The 26,614-nt window shown below is 47.4% G+C and overlaps 1 protein-coding gene and 1 long non-coding RNA gene across 2 annotated transcripts in view; one reads left to right on the forward strand and one right to left on the reverse strand.

The window, feature by feature from the left end:
- Positions 1 to 5: 5 nt before the first annotated feature.
- On the reverse strand, positions 6 to 25,905 carry LOC139266839 (uncharacterized). The gene is made up of 3 exons (XR_011593785.1): positions 25,812 to 25,905; positions 870 to 952; positions 6 to 772 (listed from the first exon to the last, which is right to left on the reverse strand). It is a non-coding gene; the product is annotated as an uncharacterized lncRNA (long non-coding RNA).
- A 246-nt stretch (positions 25,906 to 26,151) lies between these two features.
- Positions 26,152 to 26,614, forward strand: part of riok2 (RIO kinase 2 (yeast)) — a 44,290-nt gene continuing 43,827 nt past the window's right edge. The window contains exon 1 of the mRNA XM_070884439.1: positions 26,152 to 26,317. Coding sequence (XP_070740540.1) covers positions 26,252 to 26,317 — 66 coding nt within the window. The 5' untranslated portion in view covers positions 26,152 to 26,251. The remainder of the gene's footprint in view (positions 26,318 to 26,614) is intronic.

A 26,614-nucleotide genomic window follows, 5' to 3' on the forward strand; every position in this document is an offset into this window, starting at 1 on the left:
CACCTGGTCATCCAGGTATATAAAGGGAGGTCCCATGCAGGGTCATCACTTCTTGGTCCTGTGAATAAAGGTACAGGTCACAGAGTGACCTTGTCTCCAGTATGTGCCTCGTGTTGATTTTCTGTAGTGTAAGGACACAACACCCAAGAAATCCAGCCTGCCCAACCAGTCATTGACCTAGAAAAGGGAAATGAGAGTGAAAAAGAAGAAACAGTCAGTCGATTTTAAACTCCCAGCCACCAGCTCCTCCAGGTCATCCTGCCAGACCATTTGCAATGACCCCCAGTGAAAGTCAGCAGCCTTCCACCAGCCATGCTGCATCCATTGCATGACATCACTAGAATAAGCAAAGGGACATGCAAGACAGTCACTAAGGGAATGTACAAGGGTGAATATGTTGATTTCTTAACGTCATATTGGATGCATATATGGATAAGGTTGGATTAGAAAGTTTGCTTCTTGTCGGCTTTTATTTCAGCATTGTGGCCTAGAGGATGCTGTGATGGTCAGTAACAGAGGGAAGGTAAGGTGTGGGACAAATGTTGAAAAGGGATTTGAGGTTGTGTTCACTGGTACTGCAGGTGGATGATTTGATCCCAGATATCTTGGCCAGAAAGGAGCTGTCTGGGTTGCATCATTCCTTCGTTACCTCCTCTTCTGCTTCTTCCTCTTCCCTCTGCGAGCAGCTTGTCCCCTTTGCTTGCCTCTGCTTCATCTCCATGTGCCCCCCCGGAACTGTAAGCAAGTGGTCTCCTCAGAGAATGCTGGAAATCTGAAATAAAAGCAGATAATGCTGGAAATACTCAGTAGGTCAAGGAGTATCTCAATCTAAAACGTGAACTCTGTTCCTCTCGCCACAGCTGCCTGACCTGCTGAGTATTTCCAGCTTTTTCTGTCTTCTCAGAGGCCTTCCTTTAACATCCAAAGTCTTGCAAGCGTCCAGCAGCACTCCCTGTAAAAGAAAGACTCGCATTTATATTGCACCTTTCATGACCAGCAGATGTCTCAAAGCACTTTACAGCCAATGAAATACTTTAACACTTTGTAAATGTATTGCATCAAGACACGACTTCAATAAAATATAAAAGAAACAATCCAAACTGACCTGAAAAATGTATGGCCCTATTAGAAGCGCTGACAGCGTCTCTGCAGTGCTGCTATACACATGTTCTTCTGTGCATGGTTTCGAGAGGGTGTTATGGCATGCGGCGACATTGAAAATAGCAGTCGCACGTCAAATCAGGAGTTGCACACCGATTGACATCACGATCTGCTCGTTTGAATTTGAGAGAACAAGCGCTGGCACGCAGCGCTATGGACCTCACCAAAATGGTATCCTGCACTAGAAACAAGGCTGCTGCCAATATTTGCAGAAATATGGTGCAAGCGGACGGCGGTAAGGTAGGGAATTTCTAGGCCTCTAAACATAGGCCCTGTCTGCTCTCTCAGGTGAATGTAAAAGATTCCACAGCACTATTCGGAGACATGTAGAGGAGTCTTCCTGGTGTCCTGGCCAAGGTGTAGTCATTAAAACAGATTATCTGGGCATTTATCTCATTGCTATTTGTGGAACCTTGCTGTGTGCAAATTGACTGCCGAGTTTTCCTACACTTCAAAAGTACTTCATTGGCTGTGAATCACTTTGGGACATCTTAAGGTTGTGAAAGGCATTACGAAAATACAATTTCTTTCTTTATCCAATCAAGAACAACTCAGGTTTGGCACAGATGGCTAAACAACTCACAAAATCTATTATTGGAAATATTTTGAATAATACAAGCTTTCTTTTAGCGAAGAAGGCCTTTTAAGAAATACAATTCCTCACTACTCCTACCAACCTCCCCCCACTCTGTGACCAGGCCCTTGGCCCAATGTCATTGCACCTTAGAATCTGGTTTTGGTGGATAAAGGGAGGGACAGGGGCTGCATTTCTTGAAAGGATTTCCCCAGCAGTGACTTCAGGAAACCTGAACTATCTAATTGAGTTTTTATTTTATTTTAAGTAATACAGCATTCCCCAACTTGTTAAATGCATGACCATTTAGAGCATTATGAGGGAAAAAAGATGTACACCCAGAAGGCATACAAAACAAAAAATACAATACTGGTCATACCCTTTTGGGTAGAAAGTTCACAAGAACAGCCTTTATTTCTAATATAAAATCAGAATTTCCCTGAATGTATATTGTCTTTCTCTCCCTTTATAGGTGGAAAGAAAGGAATAATTAGTAGGCAATCATATTAATTCCTTGCAATTACTACCATCTGAACCCCTCAATTTGATTATTTAATTGTTATTGCTTCAACTTATGAGTTTGTGAAGATCAGTTTTATTTTGTTTTTGGTATTTTTTGTATTCCTAGTCCACAGGTTCCATGACAGAATCAGTGGTCTCTAACATTAAGTCAGGTGGCGTTCAGGACGTCTTCACTCACTGAATCATGCCACACAGACTCACTCGTTTGGAGGGAGTGTCATTCACTTTGGCTTAAAAGGCGTTCCAATTTTGATAAATATCACTCTGAAAATTAAACACAAGTCCCTGGGGGTTATTTCAGGGAAATGATGAAAACAGGTGCTAAGTGGTACTATGCTAATAAGACATGCCTGTTTGAAAGTCTGGTTTTAAGCCTGCAATTTTGGGGCTAATTAATAATGACCATGATTTAAGTGTGCCTGGAGGCACTAAAACAGACACCTACTGTTTAGCACTCAAGCTTGACGCAGAGCCTGGAACCCATTCTCCCCAGTGTGGAGAGACTAGATAATTGCAGCCAGCGCCTGACATTATGCAGTGTCTGATAACTGAGGTCACAGCTTCCACTGCAGCTTGCATGGAACGCCAAACTGCTGCAATGGAAACTCAGGTAACTACCATGGTGGCTCTGGGCTCCTTGACTGAAAGGGGTTTACAGAGCATCGCCAATGCCCAGAGATCTGTGCTCCAACAGATCATTAGGCTGGCTGAATAGACATCCCGAGGTAATGGTGTGGGAATCATGTAGCAGGAACCTACTGGCCTCTCTCCAGATTGCAGCATTCCAGCTCCCTCCCCTGCCGCTCCACCATTGCCTTTGCAGTTGCCTGTCAGCCAGGTGGCCCAGACTACTGTAGCCCATACTGAGATGGTGCAGTCTGAGATGGGGCCATCATGGCCCATAGCATTTCGAGGACGTCACAGGAGGACATCTGAACTGCCCTGTTCAGAATCTCAGCAGCCATCCACCTTGCGTACTGCTGCCACTCCTGCTGCACTTCATAGAAGCACCAGAGTAGGCAAGAGAACTTATACAATAGCTGTTATATATGTGTAAACCGGTATATACCTTGTGCAGCCACCAGAGGGCTCATCCCCTGGAGTCCCAAGGGATCCCACAATCCCTTGAGAGCACTGGTACTTTAGGAGGCCTCACAGGCTGGAGAGGCACTCTGGAGACCTGCAACAAAAGACTAAGGTCACACTTTACTTTGAGCTCACAGTATCTAGTCAGACTCTTTATTCATACATAACAACTGATGACGAGATACAGATGACGAACCCAACGATGCAGAGAACAGTGGGTATCCTGGGGAAATTTTCGGAGGGAGGTGATTGGGAAACCTTCGTGGAGCGACTCGACCAATACTTCGTGGCCAACAAGCTGGAAGGAGAAGCGAATGCTGCCAAATGAAAGGCGATTCTCCTCACCATCTGCGGGGCACCAACGTATGGCCTCATGAAAAATCTGCTTGCTCCAGCGAAACCTACAGAGAAATCGTATGATGATTTGTGCACACTGGTCCGGGAGCATTTGAATCTGAAGGAAAGCGTTCTGATGGCGAGGTACCGGTTCTACACCTACAAAAGGTCTGAAGGCCAAGAAGTGGCGAGTTATGTCGCCGAGCTAAGACGCCTTGCAGGACATTGCAAATTTGAAGGACATTTGGAACACATGCTCAGTGACTTTTTCATACTTGGCATTGGCCATGAAGTGATACTTCGCAAATTTTTGACTGTAGAGACCCCAACCTTGAGTAAAGCCATAGCGATAGCCCAGGCGTTCATTGCCACCAGTGACAATACTAAGCAAATCTCTCAGCACACGAGTGCTGCTACAAGTACTGTGAACAAAGTGATGTTGTTTTCATATTGCAAAGTAGAGGGCAGGCCCTGGAGCTGCACATCCGCAGATGTCTGAGAGTCCACCATCAAGGGTGATGAATGCAAGGCCATTAACACCTTGTTGGCGCAGCGGAGATGATCATTGTTTCCATTCATGCCGCTTCAAAGGGTACATTTGCAAGGGCTGTGGAACAATGGGACACCTCCAACATATGTGCAGGTGAGCTGCAAAGCTTGGTAATCCTGTAAACCATGTTGCAGGGGAGGACAGATCCACAGTGGATCATGACGAACCAGAGCCTCAGACCGAAGAGGCAGAGGTCTATGGGGTGCACACATTCACCACAAAACGTTCCCCGATAATGCTGACGGGTGAATTAAATGGGCTCCTGGTGTCAATGGAGCTGGACACGGGCGCAAACCAGTCCATTATGAGCAAAAAGACTTTCGAAAAATTGTGGTGCAGCAAGGCCTCAAGGCCAGTCTTGACTCCCATTCGCACGAAACTGAGAGCTTACACAAAGGAACTGATTCCCGTAATCGGCAGTGCTACTGTAAAGGTCTCCTTTGATGGAGCGGTGCACAAGCTACCACTCTTGGTGGTACCGGGCAATGGTCCCACGCTGCTCAGCAGGAGCTGGCTAGGAAAGATACGCTGGAACTGCAACGTCCGAGCGCTCTCGTCCGCTGACGACACTTCATGTGCCCAGGTCTTCAACAAGTTCCCTTCGCTGTTCAAACCAGGCATCGGAAAGTTCCAAGGAGCAAAAGTGCAGATCCACCTAATTCCGGGGACGCGACCCATCCATCACAAGGCAAGAGCAGTACCGTACATGATGAGAGAAAGGGATAGAGACCGGCTGCAACAAGAGAGCATCATTTCGCCGATCGAATTCAACGAGTGGGCCAGTCCGATTGTTCCACTCCTCAAGGGAGACGGCACCGTCAGAATCTGTGGTGATTACAAAGGAACTATCAATCGTTTCTCCCTGCAGGATCAATACCCACTACCAATGACTGACGACCTTTTTGCTACGCTGGCGGGAAGAAAGACATTCACAAAGCTGGACGACCTCGGCCTACATGACGCAGGAGCTGGAGGAATCATCAAAGGGCCTCACATGCATCAGCACAAAGGTCTCTTCATCTATAACAAATACCCGTTTGGAATTCGAACAGCCGCAGCGATATTCCAGAGAAACATGGAAAGCATACTGAAGTCGGTCCAGGACGACATCTTGGTTACAGGTCAGGGCACAGTCGAGCATCTGCAGAACCTGGAGGTGGTTCTTGGTCGACTCATCCGCGTGGGGCTCAGGTCAAAATACTCGAAGTGCGTTTTCCTGCTGCCTGAAGTGGAGCTCCTGGGGAGAAGAATCGCGGCGGATGGCATCAGGCCCACCGATTCGAAGACAGAGGCAATCAAAAACGCACCGAGGCCACAGAATGTGATGGATCTGCTGTCGTTTCTAGGACTCCTGAACTACTTTGGTATCTTCTTACCGGGTCTCAGCACACTGTTAGAACCACAGCACGCCTTACTGTGTAAAGAAGACGAATGGGATGGGTCAAAAGCCAAGAAAATGCCTTTGTAAAAGCTAGAATATTATTATGTTCAAACAAATTACTTGTGTTGTATGATCCATGTAAGCGTTTGGTACTAGCATGTGATGCGTCGATGTAAGGAGTCAGGTGTATATTGCAACAAGCTAATGAATCTGGGAAATTGCAACCGGTTGCTTATGCATCCAGAAGTCTGCCTAAGGCTGAGAGAGCCTACAGCATGATTGAAAAAGAAGCGTTAGCGTGTGTTTATGAGGTAAAGAAAATGCATCAATATCTGTTTGGGCTCAAATCTGAATTGGAAACTGACCATAAGCCACTGATATCCCTTTTTTCCAAAAGTAAGGGGATAAATACGAATGCATCAGCCCGCATCCAGAGATGGGCGCTCATGTTGTCCGCATACAACTACGCCATCCGCCACAGTCCAGGCACAGAAAACTGTGCCGATGCTCTCAGTAGGCTGCTATTGCCCACTACGAGGATGGAAATGGCATAGCCCGCAGATTTAGTCATGGTTATGGAAGCATTCGAGTGAACAATCACCCGTCACAGCCCGAAAGATTAGAACCTGGATGAGCCAGGACCCCTTACTGTCCCTAGTAAAAAAATTGTGAGCATCATTGTGAGCTGATCCAGTGTCCCAGTGGAAATGCAGGAAGAGATAAAGCCGTACCAGCGGCGCAAAGATGAAATGTCTATACAGGCAGACTGCCTTCTGTGGGGCAAATGGGTAGTGGTCCCCAAGAAGGGCAGAGACACTTTCATCAGTGATCTCTACAGTACTCACCCAGGCATTGTAATGATGAAAATGATAGCCAGATCCCACGTGTGATGGCCCGGTTTCGATGCGGACTTAAGAGTCCTGCGTGCACAGATGTAACACATGCTCGCAGTTAAGTAATGCACCCGGGAGGCACCACTAAGTTTATGGTCTTGGCCCTCCAAACCGTGGTCCAGGGTCCACATCGACTATGCAGGCCCGTTTTTGGGTAAAATTTTCCTAATGGTTATAGATACGTACTCCAAATGGATTGAATATGAGATAATGTCGGCAAGCACGTCCGCTGCCACCACTGAAAGCCTGCAGGCCACGTTTGCCATGCACGGCCTGCCTGATGTCCTTGTGAGCGACAACGGGCTATGTTTCACCAGTGCCGAGTTCAAAGAGTTCATGACCCGTAATGGGATCAAACATGTTACATCTGCCCCATTCAAACCAGCATCCAATGGTCAGGCAGAGAGAGCAGTGCAAACCATCAAGCAGAGCTTGAAGAGGGTAACTGAAGGCTCACTGCAGACTCGCCTATCCCGAGTCCTGCTTAGCTACCGCACGAGACCCCACTCGCTCACTGTGATTCCACCCGCTGCTCATGAAAAGAGCACTTAAGACAAGGCTCTCGTTAGTCCACCCTGATCTACATGAACAGGTAGAGAGCAAGCGGCTTCAACAAAGTACATATCATGATGGCGTAAATGTGTCACGCGAAATTGAAATCAATGATCCTGTATTTGTGTTGAACTATGGACAAGATCCCAAGTGGCTTCCCGGCACTGTTGTGGCCAAAGAGGGGAGTAGGGTGCTTCGGGTCACACTTTCAAATGGACTCACCCACCGGATACATTTGGACCAAATCAAACTCAGATTTACGGACTATCCTGAGCAACCCACATTGCACCCTACCTTTTTTGACCCCCCACCCCCAACATACACACCAGTGGCAACTTACACCGCGGTTGACCACAAAGCAGAACCCATCAACCGCACCAGCCCAGCAGGACTCACCACACCAGGCAGCCCAGCAAGGCCAGCTGCACAGCAGCTCAGCGAGGGCCCAACAAATGATTCACCAAAATCAGCATTTGCACCAAGGTGATCTTAAATTTTTAAACATTTCTATGTTTCTATGATCAATCAGGGAAAGAAAGGCCCCAGATCGACTCACCTTGTAAATAGTTACACTATTGACTTGGGGGGGGGGTTGTTATATATGTGTAAACCTGTATATAACTTGTGTAGCCACCAGAGGGCTCATCCCATGGAGTCCCAAGGGATCCCACAATTCCTTGGGAGCACTGGTACTTAAGGAGGCCTCACAGGCTGGAGAGGCACACTGGAGACCTGCACTAAAAGACTAAGGTCACACTTTACTTTGAGCTCACAGTATCTAGTCAGACTCTTTATTCATACATAACAATAGCCACTAAGGGTAAGCACCAAGATGAATAGTTTAAGATTTGTAAGTGCTGTTGGTTGCATCATGTGTTCATTGTTTGTTTTTTCTGTAGATAAAGAATAATTATGGTAATTGGATATTGATGGAATTGGTGGTCTTTTTTATTGTGATCTTCATGGGGAGGGGGTTGAAAGGATTAAGTGCAGATGATGGATTTTCTGATGGAGCCACATTTGTGAAAGATAAAGTATGTGACACGAGTGCTCTGAAGTCTGATGTTGGAGGACATGTCTGAAAAGCAGTGTTCAATTAGATGGCAGCGAACGTCCTTCCCAGGTGTGGGACATCTACCTGTAACCCTCAGGTGCCCCCTGGTCCCCATCTTCTTCATCTTCATTTCTATCTTCATCTTCCTCCTGAGGCTGCTCAGCTTGATCCTCTGGCACAATTGCTGGTAGTAACGGCTGGTCGCTCATGATTGGCAGATTGTGGAGAATGCAGAAGTCAGAATGAATCTGGAGCCCACCTCACCCACCTGTCCCTCTCTCCAGCAGAATCTGGTTCAGCTCAGTCTGGCCTCATCTCCTCCTCCCACTCCTCCTCCAAACCAAGGCGGACCCCTAGCAAGACACCTACAATCAAGCACTCTCTTTCTCCTGGTGACTTCTATCAGATCTCCAATAAGGTAGAGTAGCACAGTACTCACTCTCTTCAGGTGAAGTCCTCAGAGAATGTCCAGGAAAAATGTTGACAAAGTGTTGGTGAAGTCTTAACAAAGTGCTCCAGACAGTCTCCCAATGTGTCTCAAAAGGTAGTGGCCATAATCTTTCAATCCTCCTTAGAAACAGGGGTGGTGCCAGAGGACTGGAGAATTGCAAATGTTACACCCGTGTTCAAAAAAGGGTGTAAGGATAAACCCAGCAATTAAAAGCTGGTCAGTTTAACATCGATAATGGGGAAGCTTTTAGAAACAAAATTTAAAATCACTTGGACAAGTGCGGATTAATTAAGGAAAGTCAGCACAGATTTGTTAAAGGCAAATCATGTTTAACCAACTTGATCGAGTATTTTGATGAGGTTGATGAGGGCAATGCGGTTTACAATGTGTACATGGATTTCCAAAAGGCATTCGACAAAGTGCCACATAATGGGCCAAAAATCGTGCTCTTTACGGGTGCATATGATGTGCGCATGAACCCGTGCAAGCGCCTGTTCTCAGTACGCAACGCGCATGGGCCGAAATCCAGTACTTGTGAACTGTCAATTTCTTTTGACAGTTCCAATGCATCCCCAGGAGAAGGGCTTTCGCGGGCGGAGATTTGGGCTATTTGCCCAACTCTTGCCCAGCAAATGTCCTTCAAACTTTTACACCTGATAAAAGCAAGCGTAAGGCCTGCTTTTAACAGCATAAGAGTTTTAAAAAGTAGAACAATTGCATTTTATCGATAATTTTCAGATTAACAATCCTGTCAATTCAAGTAAGTTTATTTTTTATCCCTATTTTTTCAAAAATTCAAAAAAATAAATATGTGTCTGAAACATTCAATTTCAATTTCAATTAATTTTAAATATGTTAAGTGTTTTTCTTATTTATTTAAAATGTTTGTATTTTTGGAGGTGTATCCCCATTCATAGAAATGGTGACCACCATTACTGTGAATGGAGATACACCATTTTCATTGGCCGGCTCACCTGATCCCAGGCTGCACATACACTGCTGGAATACATGGGCCCCTATGTTGGACTGCACAGCTAGGCCTCAGAACGCAAGTCTACATTCCTCCGGGACCACCAGGTATTTTTGTTAAAAATATTTCTGTCAGAGGCATCCGCTATGGGAAGCCTCCGACAGCAATTTTTGGTCCAATAGGCTTGCCAGCAAAGTTGAAGCCCATGGCATAAATAGGGACAGTGGCAATATAGTTACAAAATTGGCTAAGTGACAGGAAACAGAGAGTAGTGGTGAATGGTTGTTTTTTGGACTGGAAGAAAGCATACAGTGGCGTTCCCCAGGGGTCAGTACTAGGACCACTACTTTTCTTGATATATATTAATGACAATTTCAAAATTTACAGATGACACAAAACTTGGAAGTATAGTGAACAGTGAGGAGGATAGTGATAGACTTCAAGAGGAGATTGACGGGCTGGTGGAATGGGTGGACACGTAGATGAAATTTAACGCCGAAAATGTGAAGTGAAACAGTTTTGTCAAAAGAATGCGGAGAGGAAATATAAACTAAAGGGTACAATCCTAAAGGGGGTGCATGAACAGGGGTATATGTGCACAAATTGTCGAAGGTGGCAAGGTAGGTTGAGAAAGCGGTTACAAAAAGCTTACGGGATCCTGGGCTTCATGAGGTATAGAGTACAAAAGCATGGAAATTATGATGAAACTCCATAAAACACTGGTTCTGCCTCAACTGGAGTATTGTGTCCAATTCTGGACACTGCACTTTGGGAAGGATGTGAAGGCCTTGGAGAGGGTGCAGAAAAGATTTACCAGAATGAATACAGGGATGAGAGATTTCAGTTACGTGGTTAGACTGGAGAAGCTGAGGTGGTTCTCCTTTGAGCAGAGAAGAGCGAGAGGAGATTTGATAGATGTGTTCAAAATCATGAGGGATCTGGACAGAGTAGATCGAGAGAAACTGTTCCCATTGGCAGAAGGGTCGAGAACCAGAGGACATAGATTTAAGGTGATTGGCAAAAGAACCAAAGGTGACATAAGAAAAAACTTTTTTACACAGTGAGTGGTTAGGATCTGGAGTGCACTGCCTGAAAGGGTGGAGGAGGGAGTCTCAAGCACTGCTTTCAAAAGGGAGTTGGATAAGTACCTGAAATTTAAAAAAAAATTGCAGGGTTATGAGGAAATGGTGGGGTAGTGGGACTAGCTGAGGTGCTCTTGCAGAGAGCCGGGACGGGGCTGAATGGCTTTCTTCTGTGCTGTAACCATTCTATGATTCTAAATTCTCTTCAAACACAGTCTAGTCAGTCGATCTCCAGCAGCAATTGAACAGTGAAAGCTAAGCATGGCTTTGAGTAGCGCTCAAAATCCTCAGCAACAACGTCTTTACTTCTGTTCAGCTGGTCACTGTTAGGAGAGGTCATCAATTGCAGCGCTAACCAGCAAAATAGTGTGCTAGCAGTCTGTTATGTATGTAATAACTCAATAGACTGAATACTGTAAACTAACACAGGTACAAACCTGGCTCTGCTTTATTAGGGCTCAAAATAATTATATTACATGATGGCTTGCCTTTTATACCTGGGCCGCACACATGTACATACAGCCCAATGATTTCAGACAGTGGCGCCACCTGGTGGCTAGTAACTCCATAGAAACATAGAAACATAGAAAATAGGTGCAGGAGCAGGCCATTCAGCCCTTCTAGCCTGCACCGCCATTCAATGAGTTCATGGCTGAACATGAAACTTCAGTACCCCCTTCCTGCTTTCTCGCCATAACCCTTGATCCCCCGAGTAGTAAGGACTTCATCTAACTCCCTTTTGAATATATTTAGTGAATTGGCCTCAACTACTTTCTGTGGTAGAGAATTCCACAGGTTCACCACTCTCTGGGTGAAGAAGTTTCTCCTCATCTCGGTCCTAAATGGCTTACCCCTTATCCTCAGACTGTGACCCCTGGTTCTGGACTTCCCCAACATTGGGAACATTCTTCCTGCATCTAACCTGTCTAAACCCGTCAGAATTTTAAACGTTTCCATGAGGTCCCCTCTCATTCTTCTGAACTCCAGTGAATACAAGCCCAGTTGATCCAGCCTTTCTTGATAGGTCAGTCCCGCTATCCCGGGAATCAGTCTGGTGAATCTTCGCTGCACTCCCTCAATAGCAAGAATGTCCTTCCTCAAGTTAGGAGACCAAAACTGTACACAATACTCCAGGTGTGGCCTCACCAAGGCTCTGTACAACTGTAGCAACACCTCCCTGCCCCTGTATTCAAATCCCCTCGCTATGAAGGCCAACATTCCATTTGCTTTCTTAACCGCCTGCTGTACCTGCATGCTAACCTTCAATGACTGATGTACCATGACACCCAGGTCTCGTTGCACCTTCCCTTTTCCTAATCTGTCACCATTCAGATAATAGTCTGTCTCTCTGTTTTTACCACCAAAGTGGATAACCTCACATTTATCTACATTATACTTCATCTGCCATGCATTTGCCCACTCACCTAACCTATCCAAGTCACTCTGCAGCCTCATAGCATCCTCCTTGCAGCTCACACTGCCACCCAACTTAGTGTCATCCGCAAATTTGGAGATACTGCATTTAATCCCCTCGTCTAAATCATTAATGTACAATGTAAACAGCTGGGGCCCCAGCACAGAACCTTGCGGCACCCCACTAGTCACTGCCTGCCATTCTGAAAAGTACCCATTTACTCCTACTCTTTGCTTCCTGTCTGACAACCAGTTCTCAATCCACGTCAGCACACTACCCCCAATCCCATGTGCTTTAACTTTGCACATTAATCTCTTGTGTGGGACCTTGTCGAAAGCCTTCTGAAAGTCCAAATATACCACATCAACTGGTTCTCCTTTGTCCACTTTACTGGAAACATCCTCAAAAAATTCCAGAAGATTTGTCAAGCATGATTTCCCTTTCACAAATCCATGCTGACTTGGACCTATCATGTCACCATTTTCCAGATGCACTGCTATGACATCCTTAATAAATTGATTCCATCATTTTACCCACTACTGAGGTCAGGCTGACCAGTCTATAAGTATCCAAGCATACATACATGACAATATCCCCCTTTAAGATATTAGTAATAGTCTTTTTGCAAATTGAGACTGTCTGGGGCTTTCTGCACCCGAGTTGATTGTCTCAGTTCATCTCCAGCCTTGGGCGAGCATTCTGAGTCTGTTATGACTGGGGGCTGGGTATCCGATCTGATGGGAGTGGCAATGACTATGTCAGGAATTGAAAGTCCAGATTCATTGATCACAGTCGAGTCCTCTGATGACTGAGGGTGGGTTGGTTGGTCACTGATTGTGTCTTCCTCAGACTGTTCCGGTTCTTCCGTGTGCCATAGCTTTATCTGATCAACATGTTTCCTGCATCTGTGCCCATTCTTGAGCTTAACGATAAATACTCTGTTACCTTCCTTGGCCGTAACAGTACCGGCGATCCACTTGGGACCTTAACCATAATTTAGTACATACACAGGATCGTTAACAGAAATGTCGCGTGACACAGCAGCGTGATCATGATACCACTGCTGACTTTGACGTCTGTATTCAACATGATCGTTCAAGTCAGGGTGGACAAGAGAGAGCTTGGTCTTGAGACCTCTCTTCATCAATAGTTCAGCAGGGGGGACACCGGTAAGCGTGTGGGGTCTTGTCCTGTAACTAAGCAATATGCATGACAAGCGAGTCTGCAGTGAACCTTGAGTTACACATTTCATACTCTGCTTGATGGTTTGAACAGCATGCACTGCTTGACCATTAGATGCGGGTTTAAATGGTGCTGACATCACATGTTTGATACCATTGAGTTTCATGAACTATTGAAACTCCAGACAAGTGAAGCAAGGTCCATTGTCGCTTACAACGATGTCGGGCAGACCATGAGTGGCAAACATGACACGAAGGCTCTCAATGGTAGCTGTGGATGTACTGGATGAGATGATTATACACTCTATCCACTTGGAATATGCATCCACCACAACTGAAAACATCTTTCTCAGGAAGGGATCTGCAAAGTCGATGTGGATCCTGGACCATGGCCATGACTACAGACTCAGCGGCGATTCCGCTGATGCTTTACTTAGCTGCATGAAAGTGTTGTATTGGTGCACACATGATTTCAGATCAGAGTCAATTCCAGGCCACCATACATGAGACCTGGCAATGGCTTTCATCATGACAATACCGGGATGAGTGCTATGTAGATCATGTACAAATTTCTCTCTGCCTTTCTTAAGCATAACAACACGATTACCCCACAGTAAACAATTTGACTGAATGGATAGTTCGTCTTTGCGACGGTTGTAAGGTTTGGTCTCATCACCCATTTGCTTGGGTATGATAGACCAATCACCACTAAGGACACAACTTTTCACAACTGATATCGGGTCCTGGCTGGTCCAGGTCTTAACTTGTTGAGCCATGACAGGGGTTCCTTCACTGTCAAAAGCATCCATAACTAATAGTAGGTCTGCAGGTTGTGGCATCTCCACCTCCAGTGTGGGCAACGGCAGACAGCTCAGTGCATCGGCACAATTCTCGGTGCCAGGTCTATGGTGAATGACATAATCATAGGCAGATAATGTCAGCGCTCACTCTGGATGAGGGACAATGCATTGGTATTGATACCTTTGTTTTCCGAAAATAATGAAATGAGTGGCTTGTGATCTGGTTCCAGTCCAAACCAAAGACCAAACAGGTACTGATGCATCTTTTTAACCCATACACACAGGCTAATGCTTCCTTTTCTACCATGCTGTAGGCTCTTTCTGCCTTTGACAAACTTTTAGAAGCATACACAACAGGTTGTAGTTTACCCGACTCGTCAGCTTGTTGGAGCATGCAACTAACTCCATATGACGAAGCATCGCAGGCCAATACTAGACGCTTACACGGATCATAATGTACCATCAGCTTGTTAGAGCAAAGCAGATTAGTAGCTTTCTCAAAAGCTCTATCTTGAGACGCAACCCAAACCCAGTTGTCACTTTTTCTTAACAGCAAGTGTAGTGGCTCTAATGAAGTGCTCAATCTAGGTAGGAAATGACTAAAGTAGTTGAGTAGATCGAGGAACGAACGCAGCTTCGTCACATTTTGAGGCTTGGGTCCATTTTTGATGGCCTTGGTTTTTGAGTCCGTAAGCATGATGCCGTCAGTAGCAATTTTCCTCCCCAGGAATTCGACTTCTGGTGTCATGAAGACGCACTTCGAACGTTTCAGTCTGAGTTGCACTTTGTCCAGACAATGTAGAACCTCTTCCAGGTTGTTCAGATGTTTGGCAGTGTCACAACCTGTGACCAGGATGTCACCTTGGAACACGACGGTTCTAAGGATGGACTTCAGTAGACTCTCCATGTTCCTCTGAAATATAGCTGCAGCCGAGCGAATTCCGAAAGGACATCTGTTGTAGATAAACAGTCCTTCATGAGTGTTGATGCACGTAAGTTTCTTCGACGTCTCGACCAGCTCCTGTGTCATGTAGGCCGATGTCAGATCCAGTTTAGTGAACGACTTCCCCCCGGCTAGCGTTGCAAACAGGTCATCAGCCTTCGGTAATGGGTATTGATCCTGTTTCGAAACTCGGTTGATCGTAACCTTGTAGTCTCCACAAATCCTGACAGTGCCATCACTCTTCAGCACAGGAACAATGGGGCTGGCCGATTCATTAAATTCGACCAGTGATATGACCCCTTCACGCTGGAGTCTGTCCAGTTTGATTTCGACCTTCTCCCTCATCATGTACGGAACCTCCAGAACTTTATGATGGACGGGTCTTGCATCCGAGTCCAAGTGGATCTGCACCTTGGCTCCCGTGAAATTGCCAATGGCTGGTTCAAACAGCGAGAGGAACTTGCTCAACACTTGAGCACATGGAGTATCATCCTCCGATGACAACGCTTTGATATCGTTCCAATTCCATTTGATTTTTTGTAGCTAATTCCTGCCGAACAGCATTGTACCATTGCCTGGAACAATCCATAACGGTAAATCATGAACCGCACCATCATACGACATCTTGACTACTGCACTGCCAATCACTGTTATGAGTTCTTTAGTCTACGTGCGCAACTTGGCATTGACTGGACTCAGCTTAGACCTCACAGCCCTTAGTATCCCACAGCTTGTCAAATGTCCTCTGGCTCATTATTGATTGACTCGCACTGTGTCCAATTCCATCGGTACCGGCACACCATTAAGTTTCACATGAATCATTATCGGTTGGCTCTTTGTTAGGAATGAATACAGTCCACACACTTTCTCCTCTGGTATCTCGGATTGCATATCCGGATCCGCGCTATACTGGCTATCATCCTCCACGTGGTGTGTCGCAGCACGCTTGTTCAGTTGCGGACACATGCGCTGGAGATGCCCCAGTCTCGAACAGCCTTTACAAATGTACTGTTTAAACCGACACTGATGAGGCTGATGCTTGCCCCCACAACGCCAACACGGTGAAATCGGATTCATTCCCCTTGGCGGACTTTGGGCAGCCACAGGTTTTGCATTCGCAGTCGAGTAGGCCCTGTCACATACAGATCTGCCAAACGACAATAAAATCTTGTTTACAGTACTTGTCAAGTTCCGATTTTTCGATATCTGCTATAAGGTTTTGTCCGTCGTTATGCATACCTGGGCAATCGTGATGACCTTGCTCAAATCCAGCGTCTCCGCCGCCAGTAGCTTACGCAGGATCACCTCGTGGTTGATGCCGATTACAAAGAAGTCCCACAGCATGTCTCCAAACGCATTTTCGAACTTACACGGTCCAGCTAGACGTTTTAGGTCAGCAACGAATTCCGACATATCCTGGCCGTCAGAACGAACGTGCGTGTAGAAACGATAGCGTGAGATGATGATGCCTTCTTCTGGTTTGAGATGGTCACGTACCAGAGCACACAATTCCTCATAGTTCTTGTCCGTTGGACTTGCAGGCGAGAGAAGATTCTTTATGAGTCCATAGATTCTCGGACCGCAGTGAGGAAGACCGCCCTGCGTCTAACTGCGTCAGTAAGTTCCTCCATTTTGTTGGCCACGAAGTACTGGTCCAGGCGAGCTACAAAATCTGTCCAGTCCTCTCCCTCCACGAATCTCTCCAGAATTCCAATAGTGTTCATTTTTGCATGCGAAGGTTCTTAAGTTACCTCGTCGCCAAATGTCATATATGTAATAACTCGATAGACTGAATGCTGTAAACTAACACAGGTACAAACCTGGCTCTGCTTTATTAGGGCCCCGAAGTGATTACATTACATGATGGCTTGCCTTTTATACCTGGGCCGCACACACATGCATACAGCCCAATGACACTGGTGCCACCTGGTGGCTAGTAATCCCAAGCATACATACATGACTCAGTCAATTTAATTGACAATGAGTCTTGACAATCTTGGGGCAGCCGTTCCTAGCACGTGCCTCAACTCCTTTACCAAGGTATCGTCTTGCACTAAAGGTGTGCTAAACTGGCATTGCAGCTGAAGACCCCATATTGACCACCTTGGAGGCTCTTTAGCACATAAAGTATCTGGAGAAAATCCCCCAATATGTTTAAACAGGTTTGTAATCAGTCCCATTGTTTTTGAATATACAAATCTCACTCTAACAATTATCTTGATAATTATGCTGAAAGTTTGAATTTGTGAAGCAATCACAGCTACATTGCGCATGCATATTAACCATCTGCATCTTATCCCCTGGAGTCCCAAGGGATCCCATAATCCCTTGGGACCACAGGTATTTAAGGAGGCTTCACAGGTTGGAGAGGCACTCTGGAGACCTGTAATAAAAGACTACGGTCACACTTTACTTTGAGCTCACAGTGTTCAGTCTGACTCTTTCTTCATACATAACAACTGGCGACGAGATACAGATAGTGAACCCACAGATACAGAGAACAGTGACATCCTGGAGAAATTCTCGGAGGGAGATGATTGGGAAACTTTCGTGGTGCGACTCGACCAATACTTTGTGGTCAACGAGCTAGATGGGGAAGAGAACGCTGCCAAACGAAGGGCGATCCTCCTCACTGCCTGTGGGGCACCAACGTATGGCCTCATGAAGAATCTGCTCACTCCAGCGAAACCCAGAGAGAAATCGTATGACAATTTGTGCACACTGCTCCGAGAGCATTTGAACCTGAAGGAAAGCATTCTGATGGCGAGGTACCGGTTCTACACCTACAAAAGGTCTGAAGGCCAGGAAGTGGCGAGTTATGTTGCCGAGCTAAGACGCTTTGCAGGACATTGCAAATTGGAAGGACATTTGGAGCACATGCTCAGAAACTTTTTCGTACTTGGCATTGGCCACGAAACCATACTTCGCAAGCTTTTGACTGTAGTGACCCCAACCTTGAGTAAGGCCATAGCGATAGCCCAGGCGTTCATTGCTACCAGTGACAATACGAAGCAAATCTCTCAGCATACAAGTGCTGCTACAAGTACTGTGAACAAAGTGATGTTGTTTTCGAATCGTAACGTACAGGGCAGGTCACACTACCTGCAGTTGCACGTCCGCAGATGTCTCAGAGTCCACCATCAAGGGTGATGAATGCAAGGCCATTAACACCTTGTTGGCGCTGCAGGGGTGATCGTCATTTCCATTCATGCCGATTCAAAGGGTACGTTTGCAAGGGCTATGGAACAATGGGACACCTCCAACGAGTGTGCAGGCGAGCTGCAAATCCTGTTAAACCTGCAAACCACCATATTGCAGAGGAGGACAGATCCACGGAGGATCACGATGAACCAGAGCCTCGGACCGAGGAGGCAGAAGTACAAGGGATGCATACATTCACCACGAATTGTCCCCCGATAATGCTGAATGTTGAACTAAATGGACTCCTGGTATCAATGGAGCTGGACACGGGTGCGAGCCAGTCCATCATTGGCAAAAAGACTTCCGAAAGATTGTGGTGCAACAAGACCTCAAGGCCAGTCTTAACTCCAGTTCGCACGAAACTAAGAACTTACACAAAAGAACTGATTCCTGTAATCGGCAGTGCCACCGTAAAGGTCTCCTATGATGGAGCGGTGCACAAGCAACCACTCTGGGTGGTACCGGGCGATGGTCCCACGCTGCTCGGAAGGAGCTGGCTGGGAAAGATACGCTGGAACGGGGACAAGGTCTGAGTGCTGATGACACTTCGTGTGCCCAGGTCTTAAACAAATTTCCTTCGCTGTTCGAACCAGGCATCGGGAAATTCCAAGGAGCAAAAGTGCAGATCCACGTAATTCCAGGGGCGCGACCTGTCCATCATAAGGCGAGAGCAGTACCGTACATGATAAGAGAAAGAGTAGAGATCGAGCTAGACCAGCTGCAAAAAGAGGGCATCATTTCACCAATCGAGTTCAACAAGTGGGCCAGTCCTATTGTCCCAGTCCTCAAGGCAGACGGCACCGTCATAATCTGTGGTGATTACAAAGTAACTATCAATCATTTCACACTGCAGGACCAATACCCACTACCAAAGGCCGACGACCTCTTTGCAATGCTGGCGGGAGGAAAGGCGTTCACGAAGCTGGATCTAACTTCAGCCTACATGATGCAGGAACTGGAGGAATCATCGAAGGCCCTCACCTGCATCAACATGCACAAAGGTCTTTTTGATTATAACAGATACCCGTTTGGAATCCGATCGGCGGCGGCAATATTCCAGAGAAACATAAAAAGCTTACTGAAGTCGCTCCCGCACACTGTGGTCTTCCAGGTTGACATCTTGGTCACAGGTCGGAACACAGTCAATCATCTGCAGCACCTGGAGGAGGTTCTTAGTCGACTCAACCACGTGTGGCTCAGGTTAAAACGCTCGAAGTGCGTTTTCCTGGCACCTGAAGTGGAGTTCTTGGGAAGGAGGATTGTGGCGGACGGCATCAGGCCCACCAACGTGAAGACAGAGGCAATCGAGAACGCACCGAGGCCACAGAACGTGACGGAGCAGCGGTCGTTTCTGGAACTCCTGAACTACTTTGGTAACTTCTTACCGGGTCTTAGCACACTGTTAGAACCACTGCATGTCTTACTATGAAAAGGCAACGAATGGGTTTGGGGCAAAAACCAAGAAAATGCCTTTGTAAAAGTGAGAAAATTGTTATGCTCAAACAAATTGCTTCTGTTCTATGATCCATGTAAGCGTTTGGTACTAGTGTTATGTATCTGTAAAGCATGCACTCCCATGTTCCACCACCAGGGAGTGCATCCCCTGAAGTCCCAAGGGATCCCAGCATCCCTTGGGAGCACTGTATATAAGCCGGCCCCTAAGGCCGGTTCCTCACTCTGGAGTGTCTTAATAAAGACTGAGGTCACTGTTACTTTAACCTCCCTGTGTGCAGTCTCATCTGTGTTAGGAACACAATAACTAGCGATGAGTATACGAATCCAACACAAAGATGCAGCAAACTATGGGCATCCTGGAGAGGTTCTCGGAGGGTGAGGACTGGGAAGCCTATGTCGAATGGCTAGACCAGTACTTTGTAGCCAACGAGCTGGACGGAGAAGGAAGCGCTGCAAAAAGGAGAGCGGTCCTCCTCACGGTCTGCGGGGCACCAACCTACAGCCTCATGAAGAATCTTCTGGCTCCAGTGAAACCCACAGATATGCCGTATGAGGAGCTGTGTACACTGGTTCGGGAGCATCTTAACCCGAGGGAGAGCGTGCTGATGGCAAGGTATCGGTTCTACATATGCCAGCGATCTGAAGGTCAGGAAGTGGCGAGCTACGTCGCCGAGCTAAGGCGATTTGCAGGACAATGTGAGTTTGATGGCTACCTGGAGCAAATGCTCAGAGACTTTTTTGTATTGGGCATTGGCCACGAGACCATCCTACGAAAACTTTTGACTGTAGAGACACCGACCCTCAGCAAAGCCATTGCGATAGCACAGGCGTTTATGTCCACCAGTGATAACACGAAACAAATCTCTCAGCACACAAGTGCTAGCAATGTTCATAAATTAACTGGAACTGTGTTTGCGAGCAGAAATGGACAGGGCAGAAACCACGAGTCTGCAACTGCCAGCAGGCCTCATGTGATCCAGATGACTCAGAGTCCACAACAAATGATGAATGCAAGGCAATTCACACCTTGTTGGCGTTGTGGAGGCTTCCATTCAGCCTATTCATGCCACTTCAAAGGATATGTTTACAAGAGCTGTGGAACAATGCGGCACCTCCAACGAGCTTGCAGCTCTGCATAACCTACTAACCACCACGTGGCAGAGAAAGATCAGTCCATGGTGGATCAAAGCAATTTCGAGCCTCAGAGAGAGGAGGCAGATGCTGAAGTACACGGGGTGCACACATTTTCGACGAAATGTCCACCTATAATGCTAAATGTAAAATTGAATGTCTTACCCATAGCCATGGCGTAGCCAATCCATCATGAGTAAAAAGATGTTTCAGAGACTATGATGCAACAAGGCACTCAGACCAGCCCTGAGCCCCATCCACACGAAACTGAGAACGTACACCAAAGAGCTCATCACTGTCCTGGGCAGCGCCATGGTCAAGGTCACCTATGGAGGCACGGTGCGCGAACTGCCACTCTGGATTGTCCTGGGCGATGGCCCCACACTGCTTGGAAGGAGCTGGCTGGGCAAAATCCTCGAACTTGGATGACATCCGAGCGCTATCACATGTCGATGAGGCCTCATGTATCTAGGTTCTTAACAAATTTCCTTCCCTTTTTGAGCCAGGCATTGGAAACTTTTCCGGGGCGAAGGTGCGGATCCACTTGGTCCCAGAGGCATGACCCATTCACCACAAGGCGCAAGCGGTACCTCACATGATGAGGGAGAGAGTGGAAATCGAGCTGGACAGGCTGCAACACGAGGGTATCATCTCCCCAGTGGAATTCAGCGAGTGGGCCAGCCCGATTGTTCCAGTACTCAAAAGTGATGGCACGGTCAGGATTTGCGGCAATTTTAAAGTAACTATTAATCCTTTCTCGCTACAGGACCAATACCCGCTACCTAAGACAGACGACCTATTTGCGACACTGGCAGGAGGCAAGACGTTCACCAAGCTCAACCTGACTTCGGCCTACATGACGCAGGAGCTGGAGGAGTCTTCGAAGGGCCTCACCTGCATCAACACGCACAAGGCACTGTTCATCTTCCACAGAATTTGGTCGGCTGCAGCGATCTTCCAGAGAAACATGGAGAGCCAACTCAAGTCGGTACCACGCACGGTGGTTTTTCAGGATGACATATTGGTCACGGGTCGGGACATCGTCGAGCACCTACAAAACCTGGAGGAGGTCCTCAAGCGATTGGATCACGTAGGGCTGCGGCTGAAGAGGTCGAAATGCGTCTTCATGGCAACAGAAGGGTGTTTTTGGGGAGAAAGATCGCGGCGGAGGGCATTCGGCCCACAGACGCCAAGACAGAGGCTATCAGGAACGCGCCCAGGCCACAGAACGTCACGGATCTGCGATCGTTCCTGGGACTCCTCAACTATTTTGGTAACTTCCTACCGAGGTTAAGCACCCTTTTAGAGCCCCTACATGTATTATTGCGTAAAGGTGAGAACTGCGTATGGGGAAAAAAACAAGTAATCGCTTTTGAGAAAGCCAGAAACATTTTATGCTCCAACAAGCTGCTTGTATTGTATAACCCGTGTAAAAGACTTGTGCTAGCATGTGATGCATCGTCATATGGAGTCTGGTGTGTATTACTACAAACTAACGTTGCGGGGAAGTTGCAACCTGTCGCCTATGCCTCCAGGAGCTTGTCTAAGGCCGAGAGGGCCTACAGCATGATTGAGAAAGAGTCATTAGTGTGTGTGTGTTCAGGGTAAAGAAAATGCATCAGTACCTGTTTGGACTAAAATTCGAATTGGAAACTGACTAAAAGCCACTTTATATCCCTGTTTTCCGAGTAAAGGGATAAATAGCAACACATCGGCCCGCATCCAGAGATGGGTGCTCACATTGTCTGCATACAACTACGCCGCCCGCCACAGGCCAGGCACAGAAAACTGCGCCGATGCTCTCAGTAGTCTGCCATTGCCCACCACGGGGGTGGAAATGGCGCAGCCCGCAGATCTAGCCATGGTTATGGAAGCCTTTGAAGTGAGCAATCACCCATCACTGCCCTGCAGATCAAAACCTGGACAAGCCAGGACCCCTTATTATCTCTAGTCAAAAGCTGTGTGCTTCACGGGAGCTGGTCCAGTGTCCCAGTGGAAATGCAGGAAGCGATAAAGCCGTTCCAGAGGCGCAAAGATGAAATGTCTATACAAGCTGACTGCCTTCTATGGGGCAATCGACTAGTGGTCCCCAAGAAGGGCAGAGACACCTTCATCAATGACCTCCACAGTACCCATCCAGGCATCGTAATGATGAAAGCGATAGCCAGATCCCACGTGTGGTGGCCCGGTATCGATGCGGACTTAAGAGTCCTGCGTTCACACATGTAATAGATGATCGCAGTTAAGTAATGTACCCAGGGAGGCCCCGCTAAGTTTATGGTCTTGGCCCTCCAAACCGTGGTCTAGGATACACGTCGACTATGCAGGCCCGTTCTTGGGTAAAATGTTCCTTGTGGTTGTAGACGCGTACTCCAAGTGGATTGAATGTGAGATAATGTCGGCTAGCACGTCCGCTGCCACTACTGAAAGCCTGCGGGCCATGTTTGCCACCCACAGCTTACCCTATGTCCTATTGTGCGAAAACGGGCCTTGTTTTACCAGTGCTGAGTTCAAAGAATTCATGACCCGTAACGGGATCAAACATGTCACATCTGCCCCGTTTAAACCAGCAGCCAATGGCCAGGCATAGAGAGCAGTGCAAACCATCAAGCAATGCGTGAAGAGGGTAAGTGAAGGCTCACTGCAGACTTGCCTATCCCGAGTCCTGCTTAGCTACCACACGAGACCCCACTCACTCACTGGGATCTCACCTGCTGAACTGGTCATGAAAAGAGCACTTCAGACAAGGCTCTCGTTAGTTCACCCTGATTTACATGAACAGGTATAGAGCAGGCGGCTTCAACAAAGTGCATACCATGATAGCGCAAATGTGTCATGCGAGATTGAAATCAATGATCCTGTATTTGTACTGAATTATGGACAAGGTCCCAAGTGGCTTCCCGGCACTGTCGTGGCCAAAGAGGGGAACAGGGTATTTCGGGTCAAACTTTCAAATGGACTCACTCACCGGAAACACTTGGACCAAGTCAAATTCAGATTCACGGACTATCCTGAGCAACCCAACTTGGACCCTACCTTTTTTGATCCCCCAACATATATACCAGTGGCAACCGGCACCACGGTTGACCACGAAGCAGAACCCATCATCCACAGCAGCCCATCAGGACCCAACACACCAGGCAGCCCAGCAAGGCCAGCTGCACAGCAGCCCAGCGAGGGCCCAACAAATGATTCAACAATACCAGCTTTCGCACCAAGACGATCAACCAGGGCAAGAAGGGCCCCAGATCAACTCACGTTGTAAATAGTTACACTACTGACTTTGGCAGGGAGTGTTGTTATATATGTAAACTTGTATTTACACTGTACAGACACCAGAGAGCTCATCCCCTGGAGTCCCAATGGATTCCATAAAAGACTACGGTCACATTTTACTTTCAGCTCACAGTGTTCAGTCTGACTCTTTGTCCATACATAACAAGGAGAGCATGCCGGAAGATCTGAGAGATGCAGTAACCATGACCATCTTTAAAAAATGAGACACGTCCGACTGTGGCAACTATAGAGGAATCTCCCTGTTGTCACCCACTGGGAAAGTCATCGCTCAAATCCTCCTCAACCATCTTCCCTGTGGCTGAGGAGTCACAGTGCGGATTCGTCCACTATGGGGTACAATGGACATAATCTTTACGGCGCGACAACTGCAACAGAAATGCAGAGAACAGCATCAACCCTTGTACGTGGCCTTCTTTTACCTCACAAAGGCTTTTGACACTTAACCGCGAGGGACTATGGAGCGTCGTCCTGCGTTTCGGCTGCCCCCAAAAGTTTGTCGCCATCCTCTGCCTGCTCCACGATGGCATACAAGCCGTGATCCTAACCAACGGATCCAACACAGACCCAATCAACGTCTGGACCGAGGTCAAGCAGGGCTGCGTCATCGCGCCAACCCTCTTCTCGATCTTCCTCGCTGCAATGCTCCACCTCACACTCAACAGGCACCCCGATGGAGTGGATCTAAACTACAGAACCAGTGGGAACCTGTTCAACCGTCGTCGCCTTCAGGCCTAACCCAAGACCATCCCACCCTCTGTCATCGAACTACAGTACGCAGACGACGCTTGCATCTGCGCACATTCAGAGGCTGAACTCCAAGTCACTGTCGACATCTTCATCGAGGCGTACAAAAGCATAGGCCTTACACTAAACATCCGTATCCCAAAGGTCCTCCACCAACCTGACCCTGCCACACAGCACTGTCCTCCCCGAGTCATCAAGATCCAAGGAGCGGCCCTGGACAACATGGACCATTTTCCATACCTCGGGAGCCTATTATCAGCAAGGGCAGGCATCGACGACGAGGTTCAACACCGCCTCCAGTGTGCCAGCGCAGCCTTCGGCCACCTGAGTGTTCGAAGATCAGGCCCTCAAATCTGGCACCAAGCTTATGGTCTGCAGGGCAGCAGTGATACTCACCCTCCTGTATGGTTCAGAGCAGTGGACCATATACAGTAGACACCTCAAATCGCTGGAGAAGTACCATCAACGATGTCTCCTCAAGATCCTGCAAATCCCCTGGGAGGCCAGATGCACGCTGAGCTGAGCGCGGGCTGGAGGGTTCAGCGGCTGCGCAGTGGCTGCGAGCCTCATTGAGCGCGAACGCCGCGGTTGCAGGGACATGTTTCTGGATTACCCATAATAATCATCATCACAGGCAGTCCTCGAAACGAGGACTTGCTTCCTTCTAAGTAGTGAGTTCATATGGGTGACAGTGCTAAGACGAACCTCGAGTCCCGCACAGATGGAGCAGGAATAGTCCGTGAGGTGTGGGACTGAGCCCTAAGTAGAGGAAGTACATCTGGGAGAGTGCTGAGAACCTCGAGTCTCAACGCCGAGAGCATGCAGAAATTAAGTGCAGAGCGTGTGGCAAATCAGTCCCACCCTCAAGGACTATCTGTCCCATCTGTGACAGGGACTGTGGTTCTAGTATTAGACTGTACAACCACCTAAGAACTCACTTTTAGAAAGGAAGCAAGTCCTCGATTTCGAGGGACTGCCTGTGATGATGATTATTATGGGTTAATCCAGCCCTGCAACATGGAAGCACCGGTACCTTTGGTGGCAGGTCTTGGCTCTTATTCCAGGACATAGCTGATTGCGGCGTTCGCGGGGAGCTCTAACTCAGCGCTCGCAGCCACTGCGCAGCCGCTCTGAACCCTCCAGCCCGCGCTCAGCTCAGCCACCGTCACCACGGCCTCGCAGGTCCTCGCAGCATAAAGGAAAACTCGCAGTAAGCCAACAACCATCCAAAGGGGAAGATGATTGCCACTAAAATATTATGTAATTATTTTTTTTAAATCATCTTAAAATAAATTTGTTACAGACATTTTTTAAAAGTGCGATTGATTATGCTTAACTCGCTGATTATTTATTTTAAGTGGATTCCAGGACCTGAAGGCAGTGCTGCGCGTATGCGCAGTCGGTGGTGTGTCGCGTGTAGCCGGTTTGGAATCCGGTGAGGTTTGAAGGACGCGGCGTTCCGAGGCTGGCGCCATGGGGAAGCTGAACGTGGTGTTGCTGAGGTACCTCGAGAGAGAGGACTTCAGGGTGCTGGTTGGGGTAAGTCCCAGCTGTGCCTCTATAAGATCCTGGTGTGCTGGCTGGTCTAGGCCTAGCTCTGTTTCTGGGTGTATACTACCAAGATTTTACTCCCGCAGTCCAAGTTGTGCTGGAGCAAAATTGGGCATGTGGCTATCGTTTGGGATGAGCGATTTTTTTCCCTAATCAACACAGTTTTCCATTTTAAAAAAATTCTGCAGTTTACTGAAACTGCTAGTTTGATAGTTTTAGAATGATCAATTACTTGCCCTAGCTGTATTGTACATTTAGTAGCAATGTTATGTGTGTGTGTGGTGG

Source organism: Pristiophorus japonicus, chromosome 1, assembly GCF_044704955.1.
Source record: "Pristiophorus japonicus isolate sPriJap1 chromosome 1, sPriJap1.hap1, whole genome shotgun sequence".
Lineage (NCBI taxonomy): Eukaryota > Metazoa > Chordata > Chondrichthyes > Pristiophoridae > Pristiophorus > Pristiophorus japonicus.